Source organism: Hemicordylus capensis, chromosome 13 (genome assembly GCF_027244095.1).
Source record: "Hemicordylus capensis ecotype Gifberg chromosome 13, rHemCap1.1.pri, whole genome shotgun sequence".
Lineage (NCBI taxonomy): Eukaryota > Metazoa > Chordata > Lepidosauria > Squamata > Cordylidae > Hemicordylus > Hemicordylus capensis.
The window spans coordinates 16,091,851-16,112,414 of record NC_069669.1 but is presented as its reverse complement, the minus strand read 5'-3'; the positions used below and the strand labels follow the sequence as shown (position 1 = coordinate 16,112,414).

Sequence of the window (20,564 nt, the reverse complement as noted above, 5' to 3'; positions counted from 1 at the left end):
TTGATGTAATGGGTGCATCGTGTCTTCCGATATTGACTAATCTGGCTTGTGCGGATGCCTCTGTGTTGGTTGCCTGGCTGTTTGCATATTGTCTGGCAGTGGGAGTTAATAGTTTCTTGGACTGTTTCCCTCCTAAGGCCTCCTTCCAGCCAAGTATTGGATTTTACATTTATGGTGTGTGAAAAAGAAGAAGAGAGCCTTCAATACTCTCGCAGCTGGTGACTGAGCAGAGTGATGTATGGCCTCATAACAATTAAAGGCTGAATTGGTGGGAATTTATAGCGTGGGGAATCAATAGAGGCAGGACACATCATCACCAGGAACTTGGCTAGGAGATCTCTGTCCTTGCTCGCTCTCTCACAGATTCCTTAAAGGCACAAAATGCCTCTCCATGGGAAAGCGAGGCTTTCCTCACCTTGACTCAAATGCCAGGCTGTTCAGAATTTGTATTCTCTCTCCCTTTCCACCACTCACTCAGTCTCTTTCCTCTCTCTGACTCATTCATTCTCTCACACACATTACGTTACTTCTGTTCTTGGGCTTTATCCTTTCCTTTTCCCCATTCATTTATGGTTCTTCCTAGTTTATGCCTCTGGCATACTTCTCCTTTCCCTACTTGTCTCGCCACTCTTTCATCTCCTGTACTGACACTCTCTCCTCCCTCTTCTTTTTTCATTCCTCTTTCCTCTGCCCCAATTACCTTTCTCCTGGCTGTTCAATCCTTCATTTCTGGCCGAAGATGTTGAGATACCTAGCTGAGTTAAGGGATGTAAAGTGCTTTGAGCACTGTATGGGCAGCATCCAGAGTAAGTTAGTCATGACTAAGCACCGCCAGCTAACATCCAGATTAAAGTACTCCTGAGTAGTCCTGTTGAAATTTAGACTACTCCCTGATAGGGGTGTGCACGGACTGTTTGTTGCGGTTCGTTCCGAATTCGAACCAAACTGTGGGTGTGCGGACCGGTTCGGTCGAACTGATCAGCTGGGCCAGTTGGTTCAACGAACCAGTTTGAAGTGTTTTGTGATCCAGCCACTCACACCGTCCTGGTTTGCAGTGGTCCAGTTCGCGATCAAACTGGCTCTGCACATCCCTACTCACTGAGTAGTACTATTGAGCAGCTTAATCTGGATGTCAGCCACTGAAATTAATAAGACTTGGGTTACTTACGATTAGCATGAGTTCCATTAATTTCAATGGACTTCATCTGGATGCCGCCCAGTATTTTTATTTATATATTTTTCTCTAGGTATTTACATAAATATTAAGCACTCAAAGTACTTCACATCCATTGCCTCAGCCACCCAAATTCTGCCCTGGAGGGAATCCTTCTTCTTCTTCTTCTTCTTTTTACAGTGCTATCAAAAGACGTCTCCAGTTGGTGCTGCTGCATTCTCACTCCCCCAGCTGCCTCTGTGCTTTCCCTTCCTTTTGCTTGCAAGTTCCGTCCACCCATCCATATTTCCCCCAATTTGTTTTTCTCTAAGGGCCAGCAGGAGTCGCGTCCGGGCAGCCAACAATCCCTTCTCAATGGCCTACTAAATTCAAAGGATTCACATCTGGGGCCTTCACCACTTGGCTTTGCCAAGCACCACAGGCATGAGCAAGCAGCTCGGATAATCCAGAGGCAATGGAAAGCCTATAAAACCAAGGTGATGCTCTTTCAGCTAGGCACGGCGGGGTTGATGTTGAGTCTAGAAGCAGCTGCTGCTGAGCACCAGAAAGTACGTGGGGCAGAGTCAAAGAACTGTGCAGGATAGTGGCACTCCTTCTGTCGACTGAGATTTTAGCCTCCTTCTGTCGACTGAGATTTCAGCTGGTAAAAGTCCACACACTTTCAATCCTAATGTTGTCGTCATCAAGACTCGGAGCCTGGCTTTTTTTTAAAAAGCCGCTGCCAGTCTGTGAAGACAATACCGAGCAAACAGACCAATGGTCTGACTCAGTATATGGCAGCTTCCTATGTTCTGCACTTGCACAATGCAATTGCTGAAAATACTTGTTGTCTTGTGTGTGTTTCTGGCAGTACCAAGCAGAGCCAGCCCCATAATGAGGCAAATGGAGGCAGTCGTCTCAGGTGGCTGATGGCTGGGGACAGTGGCTGCTGCTGCCTGCCTTCCGCCTCCATTTACTTCATCTGCCCCCTCCCTACTGCTCTCCTCCTCCTCCATTGCTGCCTGGCTTGATAGCAGCATGTGAAGAACTGCTCCATCATTGTTCTCAGCACACTGTATTCCAAAGAGAGGGAGTGTGGAGGATGGGAGAGTGGTGGGGGAGAGTGGAGGGGAAGGAGAGCTGGAAGAATTGTACCATTTGCTAAGCAGGGATTGTCTTGATTTGCATTCAGATGGGTGACTACATGTGAGCGCAGTAAGAGCTTCCCCTTGGGGATGGGGCCATAGCGCAGTGGAAGAGCATTCTGCAGAGGTTCCCTCCCTGGCAGCATCTCCAGGTAGGGCTGGGAGAGACTCCTGCCTGGAACCTTGGAGAGCCGCTGCCAGTCAGTGTAGACGGTACTGAACTGGATGGACCAAGGGTCTGACTCAGTACAAGGCAGCTTCCTGTGTTCCAGTTCAAGCTCCATCTCAGGCACTCAAGGGGCTTCTGCTCAGTGGTTAGAGCACACGCTTTGCAGGCAGAAAGCCCCAAATTCTATCTCCGATTTAGGTGATTTCAAAAAGCAGGGTGGGCAAGACCTTTGCCTAAAACCTTGGCGAGATTGTCACAGTAGATAGTACTAAGCTAGATGGACTGACTTGGCATCATATGTTTATATATAAATTTTATTTTATTTTTTTATTTTATTGTTAAATGTATACCCCGCCTTTCATTAAGAAAATCCCAAGGCGTATATAATGTTGTGGGTATTAGTTATTCTGGACTTAGTTGAACAGAGAGGGAAAGACTTGATTTTAACCCAGGGTTTCTTCATTTCAGATTGGTGAGGAAGAACTGAATAAGGTAAGGATCTATAACAACACTGCTTGTCAGCTTAGGATTGGGTGTAGGGATGTGCCTGAACCAGCATGGGCAGCTGCGGGCAGTTCCTTTAAAAACCAGACAAGCAGCTCCTTACGTGCTCCTCTGCCGCTTTTCCAGGCGCAGCGCTCACTTCCCAAAAGGCCACGCATGGCTTCGGCGCTGCTCCCAGCTGCCTGTGTGTGGCAGCCGTGTGCGTGCCGACGCCACCTGCTGGCTGTTGGGAGCAACGCCGATGCCATGCGCGGCCTTTTGGGAAGTGAGCGCTGTGCCCGGAAAAGTGTCGAGGTGGCAGTGGAGCAGGTAAGAAGCTGCTTGCCTGTTCTTAAAGGAACTGATGCCTGCCCTGCCGAATGGTTCGGATGTGGGTGCCCAAGCAGGTTCGGCGCTTCCCTAAAGAGGAGCCAAACCGATTTGTCACATCCCTAATTGAGGGTGGTGGTGTCTGCGTTTGATTGGGGCATGTACGTCTGCGTGCCGGGTGCAATCTTCAGACTGTCAAAGGCAGGAGAATACAGTTGACTTCAGTGAGGCTCATCCTGGAGTTGGGCCCGTCTGAAACGGCAGCTTTTGAAAGCCCAGCGTCATCCTTTTTGTGCCCTTGTGTTCTCCTGTGGGCACTCCTGGGTCTGGATCCTGCAACAACTCACCTGTGCTCAGACTTCCAATGGCATTTTCCCTGGGGTCAGGGTGGGAGCGGGGTTTGCACTCGAGTCGGTATCTATATCGTCCCTCAGCCAGGACCTTCTTTTGAATTTATGGATCAGCAATTAGGTCTGCCTCTTGACTGACAGGGTAATGTTCCTTGCACAGCAGAAACGGTCCTTTAGTGGAACACCTTTCTCCCCCGGGCTGCACGTTAATTTGTAGCTGCCATCTTTCAGAGGCATTTAACATCCATTTATCTTTTCCCTCTGTTAGGTGGCTGTGGTGCTCCAGGCAGCGTTCAGGGGACATTTAGCTCGGCAGAAACTACTAGCAAGTAATGCCCAAGGTCGGAATTCTCCCAGCATGTCGAACGTTGAGAATAAGGTAACCATCCAGACAAAGTTGGGATACAGGCACAGCCCAGCTCTGCGTGTCCCCATTATAGAGAAGGGAGAGACGACCAGATTTTACTAATTTTAATACTCACTCATGCATAACATGCACTCAGAGCTGCAGTAGTTCAGTCGAATCCTGGCTGCAGCTGCATTACCCCTGCTAACTTGTCAAAGAGGCACCTTTTGACATGGTGATTCTCTTTATTTAACAGGGGGAGAGTAATTGGCCCTATCACCCCCAGCACAGTACCTCCAGTGACTGTTGCTGGTGTTTTATCTAATGTTTCTTTTTAGATTGTGAGCCCTTTGGGGACAGGGCTTATTTGTTTGTTATTTCTCTGTGTAAACCGCCCAGAGCCATTTTTGGAAGGGCAGTATAGAAATCGAATAAATAACAACAACAATAACACCTGTCTGACTGTGTAAACAAATAATAATAATTGTTGTTGTTGTTTACACAGCCAGACAGGTGTTATTGACTGGTTTGTTTTATCCAGACATCGAGTCCTTCCCAAGGACCTGGGATGGCTGAATTTTATTGTCAATATTGTTGCTGCTGTTATGGATATCGTCGCAGAATATAGGCTGTTTCCAGTAAAGTTGCTTTTTGTAATTGGCTGATGATGATTTCTGTTGCCCCTATGGTGTTGAGGTGCTCTTCAAGTTGTTTTGGAATTGCACCTAGAGCACCTATTATTATTATTATTAGTATTACTACTACTACTACTACTACTACTACTACTACTAAGGGATGCGCCCCCTTATCTCCCAGCCAGCCTTTGTTGTCTGCCTGTTGGCCTGCCCAGCTAGTTGACCTAGCCTCCTGGCTGGACTTTGTTGGCCTGCAGCATATGACTGGTAGACCTGGCAGATTGGCTCAGTGGTAGGGCATCTGCTTTGTGTGCAGAAGGACCTGGGTTCAATCCCGGGCATCTCCAGGTTGGAGTGTCCACCCTCCACCTCTTCCCCACTGACCCTGTAAAATGTATCCCCCCATGTATTATCCTCATCTTGGACCAAGCAGGGGGAAGGATATTCTAATTGAAAAAAGGCAGCGTCTCAATTTATTGAATGCATCGTGGGCTGAGAATGTTATTAAAGGTGAGACGAGCGAATAAAGATTGGGGAAAGACGGTAATTAGAAAGTCTCTTGGTTTGTCAAACCAAATTTGCTGTGAGGTCCGAACCTGGGAACTGTGGTTTAAGCATTCCCTACACCCCAGCTCCTGGAAGTCTATGGAAGTCCATAAAGCTGGGGAAAGTTGAAGGAAAGAGTAAAGGATGACCAGCAGCAAGGTGGATGGACTTGATTATGACAGCAATGAATGCACCACTAAGACACCTTGATGCCAAGCTGAAGACAGATCATCCTGGAGAGAGGCTATCTATGTGGTTGCTTAGAGTCAACACCAACTCGACAGGATTTAATCAATCAATCAATCAATCAATCAATCACAACCCAGGACATTAAGCAGGCTCAGAGGAGGGTGGAGTTATTTCAGGCAGATGTCAAGGTCTGGAGCAGTGAGTAGAAATCAGTGGGGTTTGAAGCAGGTACACGGTCATAGACTCCAAAAGGCAGATAAGCATCCTAGGGGCCATAGGCAGGTATGTGGTCAGAGCTGGCCAAATGTTCAAGTCTAGATAAGATGGCAGGAGCAGTGTGAAGCAATGCCATAGGGGTGTACAGAACCGTACCACCATGAACCGGGCCAGTTCAAGCAGTTCGATTGTGAACTGCTTAGAACTGGTTCAAGTCGATTCGTCAAACCGGCTAGCCTAGCTGATTGATTCAACCGGACAAGTTCGCATACCCCCAGCTCGGTACCTGTACACCCCTACAGTGCAAGGCTTTGCAAATCTGCAGTGCTCAGATCGAGAAGCCTGATCTAAATCATCCATGTCTGAAGGCCAACTAGTCCCCTGTTGGCTCCCCAATTACCTGGCCAGGTTAGGCAGATGGGCTGCACCCTGATGCTGAAACCCACCCCAGTGGCACAGGGGGTAAAATATCGGAGCCCTGCTGTCCGATTCGCTGCTTTGAGTCCTCTGAGGCTTTATGCCCAAAGCCTGAGTACTTCATATTCCACATCCTGCTCCTCTGCTATCCTGTAGCTTCATACTGATAACATCCATATGGAGAAAATGACAAGTTTCAAGTCGTCCCCCCCCCTCCCCCCGACCATCTCTGGATTGGCTGCCATGGGGATCTAGGAAGGTCCTCAGCATCTGCAGCCCAAAAGCAGGGGCTTGTAGCTCCCTGCTGATGCGGAAGGCATGCTTGGAATTGAAGGAGAGCTGGTCTTGTGGGAGCAAGCATGAATTGTCCCCTTTGCTAAGCAGGGTCCACTCTGGTTTGCATTTGGGTGTGAGTGTTGCAAGATATTCCCCTTAAGGGAGGAGGCTGCAGTTCAGTGGCAGAGCATCAGCTTTGCATGCAGAAGGTCCCAGGTTCAGTCCTCAGTGGCATCTCCACCTAGGGAGAGCAACTCATTGTCCTCTTTGCTAAGCAGGATCTGCTCTGGCTTGCATTTGAGTGGGAGACTTCACCTGTGAGAACTGTAAGAGATTTCCCTCAGGGGATGGAGCCACTCTGGGAAGAACAGAAGGTTCCAAGTTCCCTCCCTGGCAACATCTCCAAGATAGGGCTCGGAGAGGTTCCTGATTGTGGTTTAGGAGAGGAGAGCTGTTCTTGTGGTACCAAGCTTGACTTGTCCCCTTAGCTAAGCAGGGTCCACCCTGGTTGCATATGAATGGGAGACTAGAAGTGTGAGGACTGTAAGATATTCTCCTCAGGGGATGGAGCCGCTCTGGGAAGAGCAGAAGGTCCCAAGTGCCCTCCCTGGCAGCATCTGCAAGATAGGGCTGGGAGAGACTCCTGCCTGCAACCTTGGAGAAGCCGCTGCCAGTCTGTGAAGACAAGACTGAGCTAGATAGACCTATGGTCTGACTCAGTATGTGACGGCATCCTATGTTCCCCACAGGAGATGGGGCCGCTCTGGGGTGAGGGCTTGCATACAGAAGGATCCAAGTTCCCTCCCTGGCAGCATCTCCAAGATAAGGCTGGAGGAGACTCCTGCTTGTAACCCTGGAGAAGCTAGAGGGACCAGTGGTCTGAGTCGGTGTAAGGCAGCTGCCAATGTGCCTGTGTTGGAGCCACTAAGGATGTATTAAAGGCCCCCGGCGGCTTGTTCTGATTTATGCTCCTAGAACCCCGAAGCCTCTTGTGGACCCAGCTCTTCGCAGATGGCGGCTGACTGCAAAGCAGACGAGGAGGCCGTGAAGCTCCTCCAGTCTGCGTTCAGGGCTCACGTAGCACGCACAGGCCTCGTGGAGAGGTGAGTCAGGCGTAAACGGTTCTCAAGAGTCTCTCATTGCACTGTTTCATGACCAGAGCAGTGCCCGTGGCTGAGTAAAGCTGCCCTGGGATATAGATATGCGGAGGAAAGACCTCTGAGGGCTTGTTTATCCAAACAAGGATCAGCTGGCAGAGATGATCCTGAAATAACAATCTTTATCTATTCAAACAGCACAAGTTGTTTAGAAACTTGTTTGGCTTTATATTATATAGTTATTGACTGTTACTTTATAACATTTTAAAAATACTGCTGGCTGTGGCGGGGTGGTGGTGGTGAGTTCTTTTGAAGGGCAGGATGTATGTTTCTTCAATCATATCAGCAAGGAATTCCAGGCACATTGCTAGGTTCCAGTATTATTATTATTTATTAGTATATCCCACTCTCCCTCCGAGGAGCCCAAAGCGGTGTACTACATACTTAAGTTTCTCTTTCACAACAACCCTGTGAAGTAAGCTAGGCTGAGAGAGAAGTGACTGGCCCAGAGTCACCCAGCTAGTATTATGGCTGAAGGGGGATTTGAACTCGGGTCTCCCCGGTCCTAGTCCAGCACTCTAACCACTACACCACACTGGTTACTTAACCTTGAGTTCCTGGATGTTGGACCACAACTCCCATCATCCCCAGCCATAGCCTTTGTGGCTGGGGATGATGGGAGTTGTAGTCCTGCAACATCTGGGGACCCAAGATTAAGAAACCCTGTGCTAGATAGAGAGTTGCATGCATATATATATGACAGAGCAGAACCTCCTTCAACTGAGTCAGACCACCCTCCTGTGTTCCCCAATAGTATTGATTCCAACAAGGCCTTGGGTAAGGAGGTTTTGTGGTTGTCTGAGATTCCTTAACTGAAGGTGCCAGAGATTGAACCTGGGGCCTTCTGAATGCCAGCTTGTGTGCTGTCCAAATAAGCAATGACCCCTGTCTTCAGCTTCAGTTTCTGCAGACTGTTTTCAACAGAATGTCTCCTCCTTAGCAGGTGGTGTGGGGTTCTTGGTCTTGCTGGCTTCCTACACTGCAGGAAAGTACTTCCTTCCCCTCCATACGGTACCCCCCCACCCCCGCAACAGCTTGAAATCTCATTAGGTGCCTTCCATGTAGGTTAAACCAAGTGATGGATGGTCCACAGCACCTGCCTGTGAAGCCCCTTCTGATTTAGAGCCTCAGCTAGTCCGAGAGGATCTCATTCTTTATGGCAGAGTCTCTCTGGCTCCCAGCCTCCGTTTCTGCTGGGAGGCTGCTTTCCGACTCCTGCCAATTCTTCTCCTGTTTTCCAGGCCTCTGGACTTCAGTCCTGAAAGGGAAGAAGTGAGCCCAGCTGCTTCCAACAGAGAGAAGAAGCCAGTTTGGTCAACGTTCAAATATGCCCCTTTAGTCTTCACTTTGGGGGCTCCTGGTAAGCTCATTGACCTCCACAGTCTGGGCCCAGTGGCTGTTCATGTGCTTCAGCAAAGGCACAGTGGACTCTCTTGATCTTCAGGGCAAATGTGTCAGGTCTAAAAGGTGGATGCTCTAAGTGGCCAGAACAGCCACGGCCCAGTTTCCCAAACTGGTACAATTTCTTGCCTGCTATAGATCAAACAGGTATCCATAATTTGTTGTTTTTATAAAATTGCTAGGCACTGTACAAAACTTAGAAAACAGCACAGGTCCTATCTGTGGGCTACAATATAAAGGTAAAGACAGAACACATTAGAGAGGAAAGGAAAAGGAGTGTGAAAGGGATAGATAATTGGTTGGATGTTGGGAGGAGACCTGGTCTTGTGGTAGAGAGAGCACGAGTTGTCCTCCATTAGAATGGTCCTCCATGAATTTGTCTAAGCCCCTTTTAAAGCCTACCACATCCCGTGGCAGAGAATTCCAGAGATTGATTATCCTTTTGTCGATCCTAGATTTTCTGGCAATCAGTTTCATGGGATGACCCTGGTTCTAGTGTTATGCGAGAGGGAGAAATGTTCGTCTCTCTGTCTGTCTGTCGCTATATAAACCGCTTTGGGGACTTTTGTTGAAAAGTGGTATATAAGTATTCATCAGATTCGTTCTCTCTCTCCACACCATACACCGTTTTGTAAACTTCTGTCTTTGTCTTCTTATTTCTAAACTAAGAAGCCCCAGGTGTTGTAGCCTTGCCTCATAAGGAAGGTGCTCTAGATCCAGACAGTGTCAACGTGACCATTGTCAGTTGGAAGCAATTTCCACGTCCCTCACATCCGCAGCACAGAGCAGGGTCTGTCTTGAAGGTTTGTCTCCTGGGTCTCCAAAGCCGTTCTGTGGCTGAATTGCGCCTCGGCCGTTCAGCGGAGTGACTGCTTCATCGATTCCCAATCGTTATACACTTTTCTGTGTCGACAACCGCTCCATCACATTGATTTTTTGTTTTAAAAACACAGGCCTCCATGAGTAGGTATCCATTACTGTTTACTTCACAGGATTGTTGTGAAGGTTAATAACTATCATTACTTAACCACTTAACTGTTCCAGAAGAAACCAGCAGTCCAGCCTGTAATTCAAACATATAAAGAAAGGGTCATTCCGGGGGCGGGGGTGGGGGGGGTGGGGGTGGAGACAGGTGGACTGTGTGTTGCGTTGATGCTATTTGTTACCTGAACTGGAGTTGAAAAAACAGATATAAATTGATGATACAGAAAACGGCCCTGCCCATTAGCATTCACTGGTGGTTGCCTTTACCATTCCCGCTTAAAAGCTTGTATCTTTTCCTAAATCCAAGAGAAGAAGGCAGTTCACACAGCCCCTGCTAACTGAGCAAGAGGCACCTTTTTAAAGTGGCGATTCTCTTACATTTAGCAGGGGGAGAGCAACAGGCCCTATCCATCCCCAGCACAGCATCCCTCCAGTGGCTGTTGCTGGTGGCTGTCTTATGTTTTGTTGTGTCGTTGTTGTTTTAGACTGTGAGCCCTTTAGGGACAGGGAGCCTATTTATTTATTAGTCCGTTTGTTTGTTTATCTCTGTAAACCACTTTGGGAACTCTGGTTGAAAAGCAGAATATAAATATTTGTCATATTTATTCATATTAACCATGATCCAGGCACTTCAAGAAATACTCCAGATTTCTGATTGTCTGTGAGGGAAAACCCAGGTCGGAGGTGCCCGCCTAGCGTGCTCATGTGTTAAATGGCAGCTGGGTACGAGAACGCCAACCTTCCCAGTAGCTGCACCCAGGTCCATAATGAGCGAGGAGGAAAAGCAGTTTCAATAAGGCACAGGAGGGAGGACGATTCTTTGTCCTCCAGACTGCACTATGGTCCGAATGTGGGTTCTCTCGCTTCTTCTTCTTCGACTACTATGGATACTTCTATACTGCTCTTCAACCAAAGTTCCCAAAGTGGTTTACATATAAGGATGCATATAGAAATAACATGGCCCCCTGTCCCGCAAAGGCTCACAGTCTAAAAAGAAGCATAAGGCAGCTACCAGCAACAGCCACTGGAGGGATGCTGTGCTGAGGATGGGTAGTGCCAGTTGCTCTCCTCCTGCTCGATGCAAGAGAATCACCACTTCAAAAGGCGTCTCTTTGCTCAGTTCGCAGGGGTTCTAACTGTGCTCTCTCCCTCTCCCCCTCCCGCTCCTTCTCAGGGTAAATGTTAAAAAAAAACACCCCATAAACATTTATGCTTATTGGTTTTCCTTACCATTTTGAGAGACCAGTGATAAATGTCAAAAGTTTCTGCTATTTATTGGTAAATCTCAAAAACCACGGAATGTTGTTCGGACATAGGACGCTGCCTTGTACCGAGTCAGACCCTTGGTCCACCTAGCTCAGTCTTGTCTACACTGACTGGCAGCAGCTCTCCAGGATTTCAGGCAGGAGCCTCTCCCAGCCTTATTTGGAGATGCTGCCAGGGGTTGGACCAGGGACCATCGGCATGCAGAGCAGATGCCCGAACACTGAGCTACAGCCATCCATCCTCAGGTCTTGACATTTTGGGAGGCCAGTGATAAGTGTTAGACATTTCTGACATTTGGGTAAATGAGCAGTTCTGATATGGGTAGATCTCAGCAACTACCCAATGTCATCGGCACAGAGAAGGCTGCTGTCTGCTGAGTCAGACCACTGGTCCACCTAGCTCAGTATTGTCGACCCTGACTGGCAGCAGCAGCTCTCCAAGGTTTCGGGCAGGAGTCTTCCCCAGCCCTACCTGGAGATGCCACCAGGGATTGAACCTGGGACCCTCTACATGCAAGCAGTGAGCCATGGCCCCATCTTCACGTCCTTCCCTAAGGTCCTGATTTCATCCTCGTCTCCTTTATTTATTGGCCAGTGATGCCATTTTCCAAGGCACAGTGCTATGTTAATTCCAGTGGGTGTCTTTTACCCCCCACCCCAACTCTTGGGCAGAAGTCGGGACGCTCAAACTGGTTCGCCTGAATTGGCAGTAACATAGCAACAACTCTGTATGTGATATTTGAAGAACTGGCCCAAGAAGACACAGAAGAAGCTCTGGAGAGTGGGATGTGCTGACTGGTGCCTTGGCATGAGATCCTTCTGTTCAGAGGTGCAGTGTGTTCCTATTACTAGCAGGGAGTTCTGATAAATGAGGTTTAAGCAACAGAGGCTCAGGTGCAGGTTGGAATCGGTGTAATTGTTTTTTAATTGTCTGAACACAATAGCTATATAAACATAGTTGGTCATAGATACTACTACTACGGATATTTATATACCACTCTTCAACCAAAGTTCTCAAAGTGTAGAAAAATTAATAATATATCAATAATTTGGTCCTCTGACCCCAAAGAGCTCACAGTCAATCAATCAACCTTTATTACAGTCAGAGACTAGCATAAAGAGCTCACGGTCTAAAAAGAAACATAAGGCAGATACCAGCCGCAGCCACTGGAGGGATGCTGTGCTGGGGTTGGAGAGGGCCAGTTGCTCTCCCCCTGCTAAACAGAAGAGAATCGCCACTTTAAAGGGTGCCTCTGTGCTCAGTTCGCAGGGGTCGTTGGTGTTCAGATGGTTTGTCTCAGAAGGTCCTAAAACCAGAGATTGGGGATGGCGCAGAAGCAGAAAACGTCGCACGATGCTCAACTTAATAATAGGCCGCATTTCGTTCCAGAGACAGGACTTGACCTTTTTTCGATCCGAGCAATTTGTTTTGGGAGCCAGACCCCTTCATTATTCCGTCTGCCCCCAGGCCGCTTCCTTTGTCTGCCTTTATCCATAGCACAATTGGTTCATAAATCATCTCACTCGCAATCTCCCCGCTGCACCCTTTGTCCAGCCCCAAAAGTCCATAATGCATGCACGTTGCGGAAGTCTCCTATTGCTAAATGGTTCAAGTGGAAATGAATGATTTGGCTACCGTTTCTTAATATGTACTCAAAACATTGCCCGGCTTAAACAGGCACGAGAGGAGCTTGACTGCATCTAGTCCGGCATCCCAGAGACAGCTGTAGGGCATTGTAACAACTGTCTGTCCTTGCTGCTGTTCCCTTTCAACTCCCATTCAGTGGTAGACTGCTCCAGAACATGAAGGCTCCATCATGACTTCTGGCCACTGATAGGCCTCTGGGTGCCCATTAATTTGTCTAATCCCCTTTTAAAGCCATCTAAGCTAGTAGCCTTCACATTCCGTGGCAGCAAGTCCTGTAAATTAACTGGTAAACTTGTGCCGTCAAGTTGGTGTCGACTCCTGGCTCCCAAAGATCCCTGTGTTTGTCTTTGGTAGAATACAGGAGGGGTTGACCATTGCCTCCTCCCATGCAATATGAGATGATGATGCTTTTCAGCCTCTTCCTATATCGCTGCTGCCCACTATAGGTGTTTCCCATAGTCTGGGAAACATACCAGCGGGGATTTGAACCGGCAACCTCTTGTTCCCTAGGCAAGTTACTTCCCCGCTGCCCCATTAGGTGGCTTTGGTCTTGTGGCAGCAAACATGAATTGTCCCCTTTGCTAAGCAGGTTCCAGCATGATTTGCATCCGAATGGGAGACTACATGTGTGAGAAATTCCCCTCAGGGGATGGGGCCGCTCTGGGAAGAGCAGAAGGTGCCAAGTTCCCTCCCGGGAAGCATCTCCAAGATAGGGCTGGGAGAGAGGAGGAGAGCTTTCCTCCTTTCAAAGGAAGAAAAACCACAGTGCTTAGGCTGTGGGTGGTGGGAGTTGTAGTCAACGTCCTGGAATTGCTGTTACAAGGAATCCTTCTCACCGACCTCGGCAGTCGTTTGAGGCGGCAAAATATGCCACGGGGCTGCCAGCGGGCCGCCTTCCAGTCTGAGCGGTGCGCCCCGGGATATCTCGCCACATCACGGCAGGTGACAGGAAGCTGCGTGCTGTGCAGGGGCTGCAGTCCAACATCCTTAGTGCCTTTGCAAAGGCTTCTGGGGTGCTCTCCCAGAATCCACGTGGGGCAGCCACTTGGGCAAGCAGTCTGTCGTTTGCCTTCCCGGCAGGCTATGGACTTCCAGAGACTGCTGTGGTCAAAAGCCAGGATACTTGCTGTCACGTTTTCTGGCCCAAAAGGCTTCGGTGTGTCTCTTCCACTGCATCTTACCTTGCTTGAGCAGCTCTTTCCTTGTTCCTTTTTTAGCATTTAGGGCTGCTAATTCTGTATTTTCCCAAATCTAAGATGAGGTTTGCCCCCCCCCCAGTTCTTCCCTGTTAAATATGGAGGGGGGAGGTTGTCTTAGATTCAGAGTTTTCTTTCTTATCCTCTATCTCTTAAGGCACCCTCTTACATTCAGCATCATTTTCTATTGGGGTAGATATGGTACGTGTCCCTCTTGTAGGGCGGCTGAATCCTTCAGGGCTTACACGGTGTGCTGCCATTTGGTCCTCATTACAAAACTTCCCCCGTCTAGCATGGCCAGTGGTTGTTGGCTTAATGCTCGCCTGCCTTGTTGCGCCAAATGCGAGCAAACTGTATCGGTGTAAGGCGTAAAGGGGAAATTTGGAATTGTTCCTCACCGCCGGCTGTTCTGGAAGCCTGCCCGGAGCCGCCGCCTTCTTCTTCCCGGAAGGACTTGTCTCTGTCCGTCTTTATTGAATCGCCTCCTTGTCTTTGTTCTCATTCCAGCCCCGTCCTCCCAGGACCAGCCCCAGCCCTCTCTCTCGCTGTCTGCAGACGAGGCTCATTCGGACGACTCGGATGATATCATCACAGTGTCTCCCGCAGCAGCCAAGAGCAGATCTCCCTTTGATTTCCGCAGCGGTACGGCACATTCTCTCCTGCGCTCCTAGCCCCTGATGGACAACAGCCTTGCCGCTTTTGTCAGGCAAAGTGGACTAGGCCAGGGCGCAGTGGTGCTGCGCTGAGGAGAGAGCTAATGAAGGTTAGGACCGGGGTGTGTGTGTGTGTGTGTGGAGAGAATCCGAGCGGCCATCCATCGCCAGTCCCTTTCCCCAGAGTTGGTATCCATTGGCAAATTCCACCCATAGGAACATAGGAAGCTGCCATATACTGAGTCTGGCCCTTGGTCTATCTAGCTCAGTATTGTCTACACAGACTGGCAGCGGCTTCTCCACGGTTGCAGTCAGGAGTCTCTCTCAGCCCTATCTGGAGATGCTACCAGGGAGGGAACTGGGAACCTTCTGCATGCAAGCAGGCAGATGCTCTTCCCAGAGCGGCCGCATCCCCTCAGGGGAATATCGGACAGTGCTCACGCATGTAGTCTCCCATTCAGATGCAAACTGGGGCAGACCCTGCTTAGCAAAAGGGACCATTCCTGCTTGCAACCACAAGACCAGCTCTCCTCCTACTCTAATCCCTGAGGCTTTAGATGGTGGTAGCAATAGGACCAACCCAGACTGAATGACACAGTTGACACTTCTGGGGAGAATGAGTCTTCCTTCCTTCCTTTTGAGGTATCCCATCTGCCACCTTGCAGCTATTCAGGTTTATGCTCAACTCTCACACTGCGAGCCCTACTGAGCACAGGAACAGAGGAAGCTGCCATCTACCGAGTCAGACCGCGGGTCCATCTAGCTCAGTATTGTCTACACTGACTGGCAGCAGCATCTCCAAGGTTGCAGGCAGGAGTCTCTCCCAGCCCTATCTTGGAGATGCTGCCAGGGAGGGAACTTGGAACCTTCTGCTCTTCCCAGAGTGGCTCCATCCCCTGAGGGGAGTATCTTGCAGTGCTCATACTTCTAGTCTCCTATTCATATGCAACCAGGGCAGACCCTGCTTAGCTAAGGGGACGAGTCATGCTGACTACCACAAGACCAGCTCTCCTCTCACTGAGCTGCAGCCCCTTCCCCTCGGGAATATCTGGCAGCATTTGCAGGTTCTCCCCCCCCCCCCCCCGCTCCATATGCAAACCTACTTAGCAAAGGGGACAACCAACCCGCTCCTGAAGATCTATCCTAAAGAGAGAAAGACACCTTAGGAAGAGCACAAGGGATGGGAACCAGGGCTCCCTGTAATTCCAAGCCGTTCTTGACTACATCTCCCATCATCCCCAAGCTGCAATGGCCTTTTGACTGAGGATGATGCGACTGGTAGCCAACGGCATCTGGGAAATTCCCGTTTAGAGCAGGCTTTCCTATCCTTGGGTCTCCAGCTAGTGTTGGACTACAGCTCCCATCATCCCCAGCCACAAAGGCTATGGTGGGGGGGCGTGATGGGAGTTGTAGTCTCACACCATCTGGCGACCCAAGGTCAAGAAGCCCTGCCTCGGAGGGAGCGCTAGTGGGCACCCTCCAACCCCTCTTGTAGGGTAAACTAGACTCAGCGTTAGGAAGGGGCGTCTCTTGCCATTGTAATTCTGTCTCCAGAAGCTGCCAGTTCTGTGGAATCAACATGTTGGTGGGGAAAACCTGCACCAACCAACCGAGTATCACCTGGGCCTTGAACCCAGGACGATCACAGCCAGTTGCTTCAAAGCCTGGGCAGGGAAAGGCTGTCTCCAGCAAGAGGGAGTCGACTTGCTGAAGGGCATTATAAGATCAAGAACTTAGGAGCCAGGGTCTGGCTGTTGGCTTTTGTGATGGAATATCAGATCAACAGGCTCCTGGTTCCTTCTCTTCTGGTGCTCTCCTCAGACAGACTCTCCCTCACTGGAGCCATTGATTTAGCTCCAAACTTTTGGTGTGTTAACCAGCCATAGTTAATGGGCACCGAGCATCTTCGGCCCTTCTCAAAGGACTGGTGTTGAGCTTGCTTTATCTTGAGCGAGTGTGATGTGGGCCTTCCAAGCTTGCTCTGTTCCTACATTTCTGCTAGTAAAGGTGCAGGCCCACCGTATCTCCCTCCGCCCCTCAAGATAACGCTTTTGACAAGGAGAAGGCAAACCGCTCCTATCTGTCATTCTTGGTGACTTGACAAATGTCCAGATTGATTTATTAACCAGCTCCAGCCATTACTCATCTTCGTTCCTGACCTTCTGGAATGGAAGATAGAGGGAGACTTTTCACTATTCATTGCCCTATTGACTGGATGTGCCATGTTGTAACTGAATGATGTTTATGAAGGATGAAGATCGGTGTACCCATAACCCTCATAGGAAGCTGCCATATACTGAGCCAGACCCCTGGTCCGTCTAGCTCTGTACTGTCTACACTGACTGGCAGCGTCTCTCTGAGGTTCCATTCCAGGCAGGAGTGTGGAGATGCTGCCAGGGAGTGAATCTGTGATCTCCTGTATGCAAGCAGGTGCTCTACCTGAGCGATGGCCCCATTTTCTGAGGCAGGGATTCTCAACGTTGGGTCCCCAGATGTCATTGGACTTCAACTCCCATAACCCCCAAGACCAGCGGCCTTTGGTTGGGGATTATGGGAGTTGAAGTCACCTGGGGATTATGGGAGTTGAAGTCAACATTGAGAACCCCTGCTCTAAGGCCGCATTTCCCAACCTGGGTTCCTCCAGATGTTGCTGAACTACAACTCCCAGCACCCCCAGCTACAATTTATTGTAGCACTTGAATGTAGCCACCCAGTCAAATGCAAAGCAGGGCAGGCCCTGCTTAGCAAAGGGGAGAATTCATGCCCGTGGCCGCAAGACCACCTTTCCCTCCGCCCAGTGGGTAAGTCCTGGGGGAAAATCGAAGCCCATCTCTGTTGCGAGCAATGAAAAAAAGGTGAGTGTGATGAGACCAAGCCCAATGACCTCCCTCGAAGTGGCAGGAAAGCATGAATCATTGCCAGTTCCTGGAAGCGCCTCGCCAGGGCAGGCTGGAAGCGATGCAGTCACTGCCTGCCTTGCGTAAGGGCTGGGCTGGCTTTCTTACATGCCTTGGCGGTGTGGATTTGGGGCAGTCGGCCTGAAGGAGAATGGGAGTGGGTCAAGAGAAGAGCAGGGCAGCTGTCTCCACTGGAAGGGCCCCGCAATGCCTGTTGCATCCGCTCGGCTTTGCTGCCTGGCCCCCGGGCTCTCTGTGTGCTCTCATGAGCACAAATGCAAGAGGGGAAGCTGTGAGTGTCATTAGACCTCTTGCGAATGTCTTGATGAAGTCGTAAAAGGGAACCGCTGGTTCCAGGAAGGGTCTAATTATTCGCCTCTGTCCCAAGAAGAGATGGCTTCACAGAACTTTGATTGGGTGCCCTGCTGGTACTGTTGGGGATGTCCTCCAATATAAGCCTTGCATCTGTTCCAGTTGGGGAGGGGTCAGTTGTCCACCACCTGAAGGAAATTATAGTCCAGAAAGAGAACATTTCCCAACCCCTAGAGCCAGGGCAGACAACCACCTCTCTCCAGATATTGTTGAAAGACAACTCCCATCGTCCCCAACTGCAATAAATTGTGGTTGGGGGGGGTGATGGAAGTTGTAGTTCAACAACATCTGGAGAGAGAGAGAGAGACATGGTTGCCCACCCCTGCCCTGGAGCCAAGGGTACGTGTTCTACAAAAGGGCTTGCTGGAACCCTTTGTGGACTGGGCAACTTCCGCTACAAGTGGAGTTTTCACTGATATATGCATATATATGGTGAGTGTGGGTGTGAAGCCACAGGCACAATCACTAAATTATCTGTGCGAGGAACATGGAAATTCAACTCGTCTTTAAGCACAATCGATATTTGTAAATGCTTATGTGACTTTTTAAAAATAAATAAATTGAGTTGGATTTACTTAGAACAGAGTCAGTTTATTTTTATTTTATTTTATTTTATTTATTACCATTTGTATTATTATAACTGTTATAACCCTAACCCCTGCTAACTTGGCAAAGAGGCACCTTTTAACATGGTGATTCTCTATTTAGCAGGGGGAGAGTAACTGGCCCTCTCCACCCCCAGCACAGGACCTCCAGTGACTGTTGCTGGTGTCTCTCTTATGTTTCTTTTTAGATTGTGAGCCCTTCGGGGATAGGGATCCATCTTACTTTTTTATTATTTCTCTGTGTAAACCGCCCTGAGCCATTTTTAGAAGGGCAGTATAGAAATCGAATTATTATTATTAAGCTATTTTTAAATTTTTATTTTACAGTTATATCCTGCTCTTCCTCCGAGGAGCTCAGAGCAGTGTACATGGTTATGTTTACCCTCACAACAACCCTGTGAGATAGGTTAGGCTGAGAGATACATGACTGGCCCAGAGTCATCCAGTGAGTTTCATGGTTGAATGGGGATTCGAACTTGGGTCTTCCCAGCCCTAGTCCAACACTAACCACTATGCTATGCTGGCACTAAGCTACTGTCTACCTACTAGGTACAAGGTGCAGTATGACCAATTTTTTTTGTCATTCCTGACTTTTTCTGGCATTAGTAAAAGGCGTACAAATGCCTACATTGTGGGTCCTCAGACATCATCAAACTACAACTCCTCTTTCCATCTGCCATTGTGGCTGAGGATGATGAGCACAATCTCTGGGCAGTTTACAACCTAAAACATTAACACAATTAAAACAATTCTTAAAAACAAAACCTGTAAATGAAAAGCCTGATTAAACAGGTCTGTTTTCAGATTTTTCTTAAAAACACCCAGAGAAGGGAAGGCTCTACTTTTTGTTAAGAAGCACGTTCCATAGTCCCCAGGGCAACCCTAGAAAAGGCCCAGTTTGGAGTCGCCAGCAACCACAACCAGACCTCCAGTTATGTGGTCCTCCACAGGACCTTGGAAGTCAGGGTCGTCCCACCCCATGTGGAGCTTCACTCTGGCTTCCATGATGTCGTTTAGGGTTTCACAGTTGCTACTGACCCAACTTTGCATACAGAAGGGAAAAGATGGGTGCGCGGTTCCATTTCCTTTTGTAGTGTGTCATTTCATGCACTTATTTGGCTCATTTATACAGCACCTTTGACATATATGGTGCCTCAAAAAAATATATGATCCCTGGTCCAAGGGCTTTGCAATCTAAAATCAGTCAATCTTTATTGATACAGTCACAGACCAGAAGACAATACAAGTCAATCAAAGAGAACAAGTAGGAAAGCATCATAGAAGTATAACAACTATACCTATACTACAACAGAGTAAAATTCATACTCCTTTAACTGCTGAGCTCACTATGCGGAAGCTAGCTTTTGTTGCCTGATTTTACTCGCAATCAAACAAAACTTAGTGACTTTTAGGGATATCTCATCTTTCTGGTTGGACAGCAAAAAAGTAGTAAAAAATGAATGTGTATGGCCTGGGAATTTAATTGATAGCTGTAGGGTCTTCCCGCTGGCCGTGGGTGGGGGAACAGAAGATGGAGGGGGAGCCAAGAAGACGGAGGCAATACAGCTCCTGGATCCAGGAAAAGCCAGTTGGGACCTCACACAGTTGCCAGGGAGAGCCAGGACACCCAGCAGGAACCCACAGACCGTGGATGGGACAGCATGGCCCAACAGGTTGCCCCCTGGTGGCAAAGAGGAGAAGGCAGGGCCTCAACAGCTGGCAAGACAGGCAACAGCTGGAGGAGGGAAGATGCAGGCAGCTAGATTGGAGAAGGCGGAGTCAGGGGAGGGTGGTTGGGGTTGCCCTGATTGCAGGGCTTTATTGAAGGCTTGGATGGCCAGGGGTGAGGAGGTCTGAAGGGGGTGATTTGGACCTAGAGATTCCTGGTGAGGAGCAGTCTGACCCTGCTCCCTGACAGCTGGTGGAGGAAAAGGGTGACAATTAATATCCTCCACCCCAACACTCCTGAGGCCACTTCCCCAGCCTGTGGACAGGATCAGAGGAAGAGAGGCGGTCGGAAAATGTGACCCCCGGCAAGTGCATGACAATAAAGTGTGCCGTTGTCGAGTCAATGTCGACTCCTGGCTCCCACAGAGCCCTGTGGTTTTCTTTTGGTAGAATACAGGAGGGG

General features: G+C 49.1%; 1 protein-coding gene across 5 annotated transcripts in view; it reads left to right on the top strand.

Moving 5' to 3' along the window:
- IQCE (IQ motif containing E) overlaps positions 1–18,403 on the top strand; it is a 44,134-nt gene extending 25,731 nt beyond the window's left edge. For 4 of the 5 annotated variants that reach the window (XM_053275746.1, XM_053275743.1, XM_053275742.1 and 1 more), the window contains 6 exons: positions 1,486–1,650; positions 2,936–2,959; positions 3,899–4,009; positions 7,231–7,358; positions 8,654–8,772; positions 14,414–18,403. In XM_053275746.1, coding sequence (XP_053131721.1) covers positions 1,486–1,650; positions 2,936–2,959; positions 3,899–4,009; positions 7,231–7,358; positions 8,654–8,772; positions 14,414–14,577 — 711 coding nt within the window. In that variant the 3' untranslated portion in view covers positions 14,578–18,403. Of the gene's footprint in view, positions 1–1,485; positions 1,651–2,935; positions 2,960–3,898; positions 4,010–7,230; positions 7,359–8,653; positions 8,773–12,325; positions 12,703–14,413 lie in introns of those variants that run through there. The other variant, XM_053275744.1, reaches the window with a different exon arrangement.
- Positions 18,404–20,564: the final 2,161 nt, after the last annotated feature.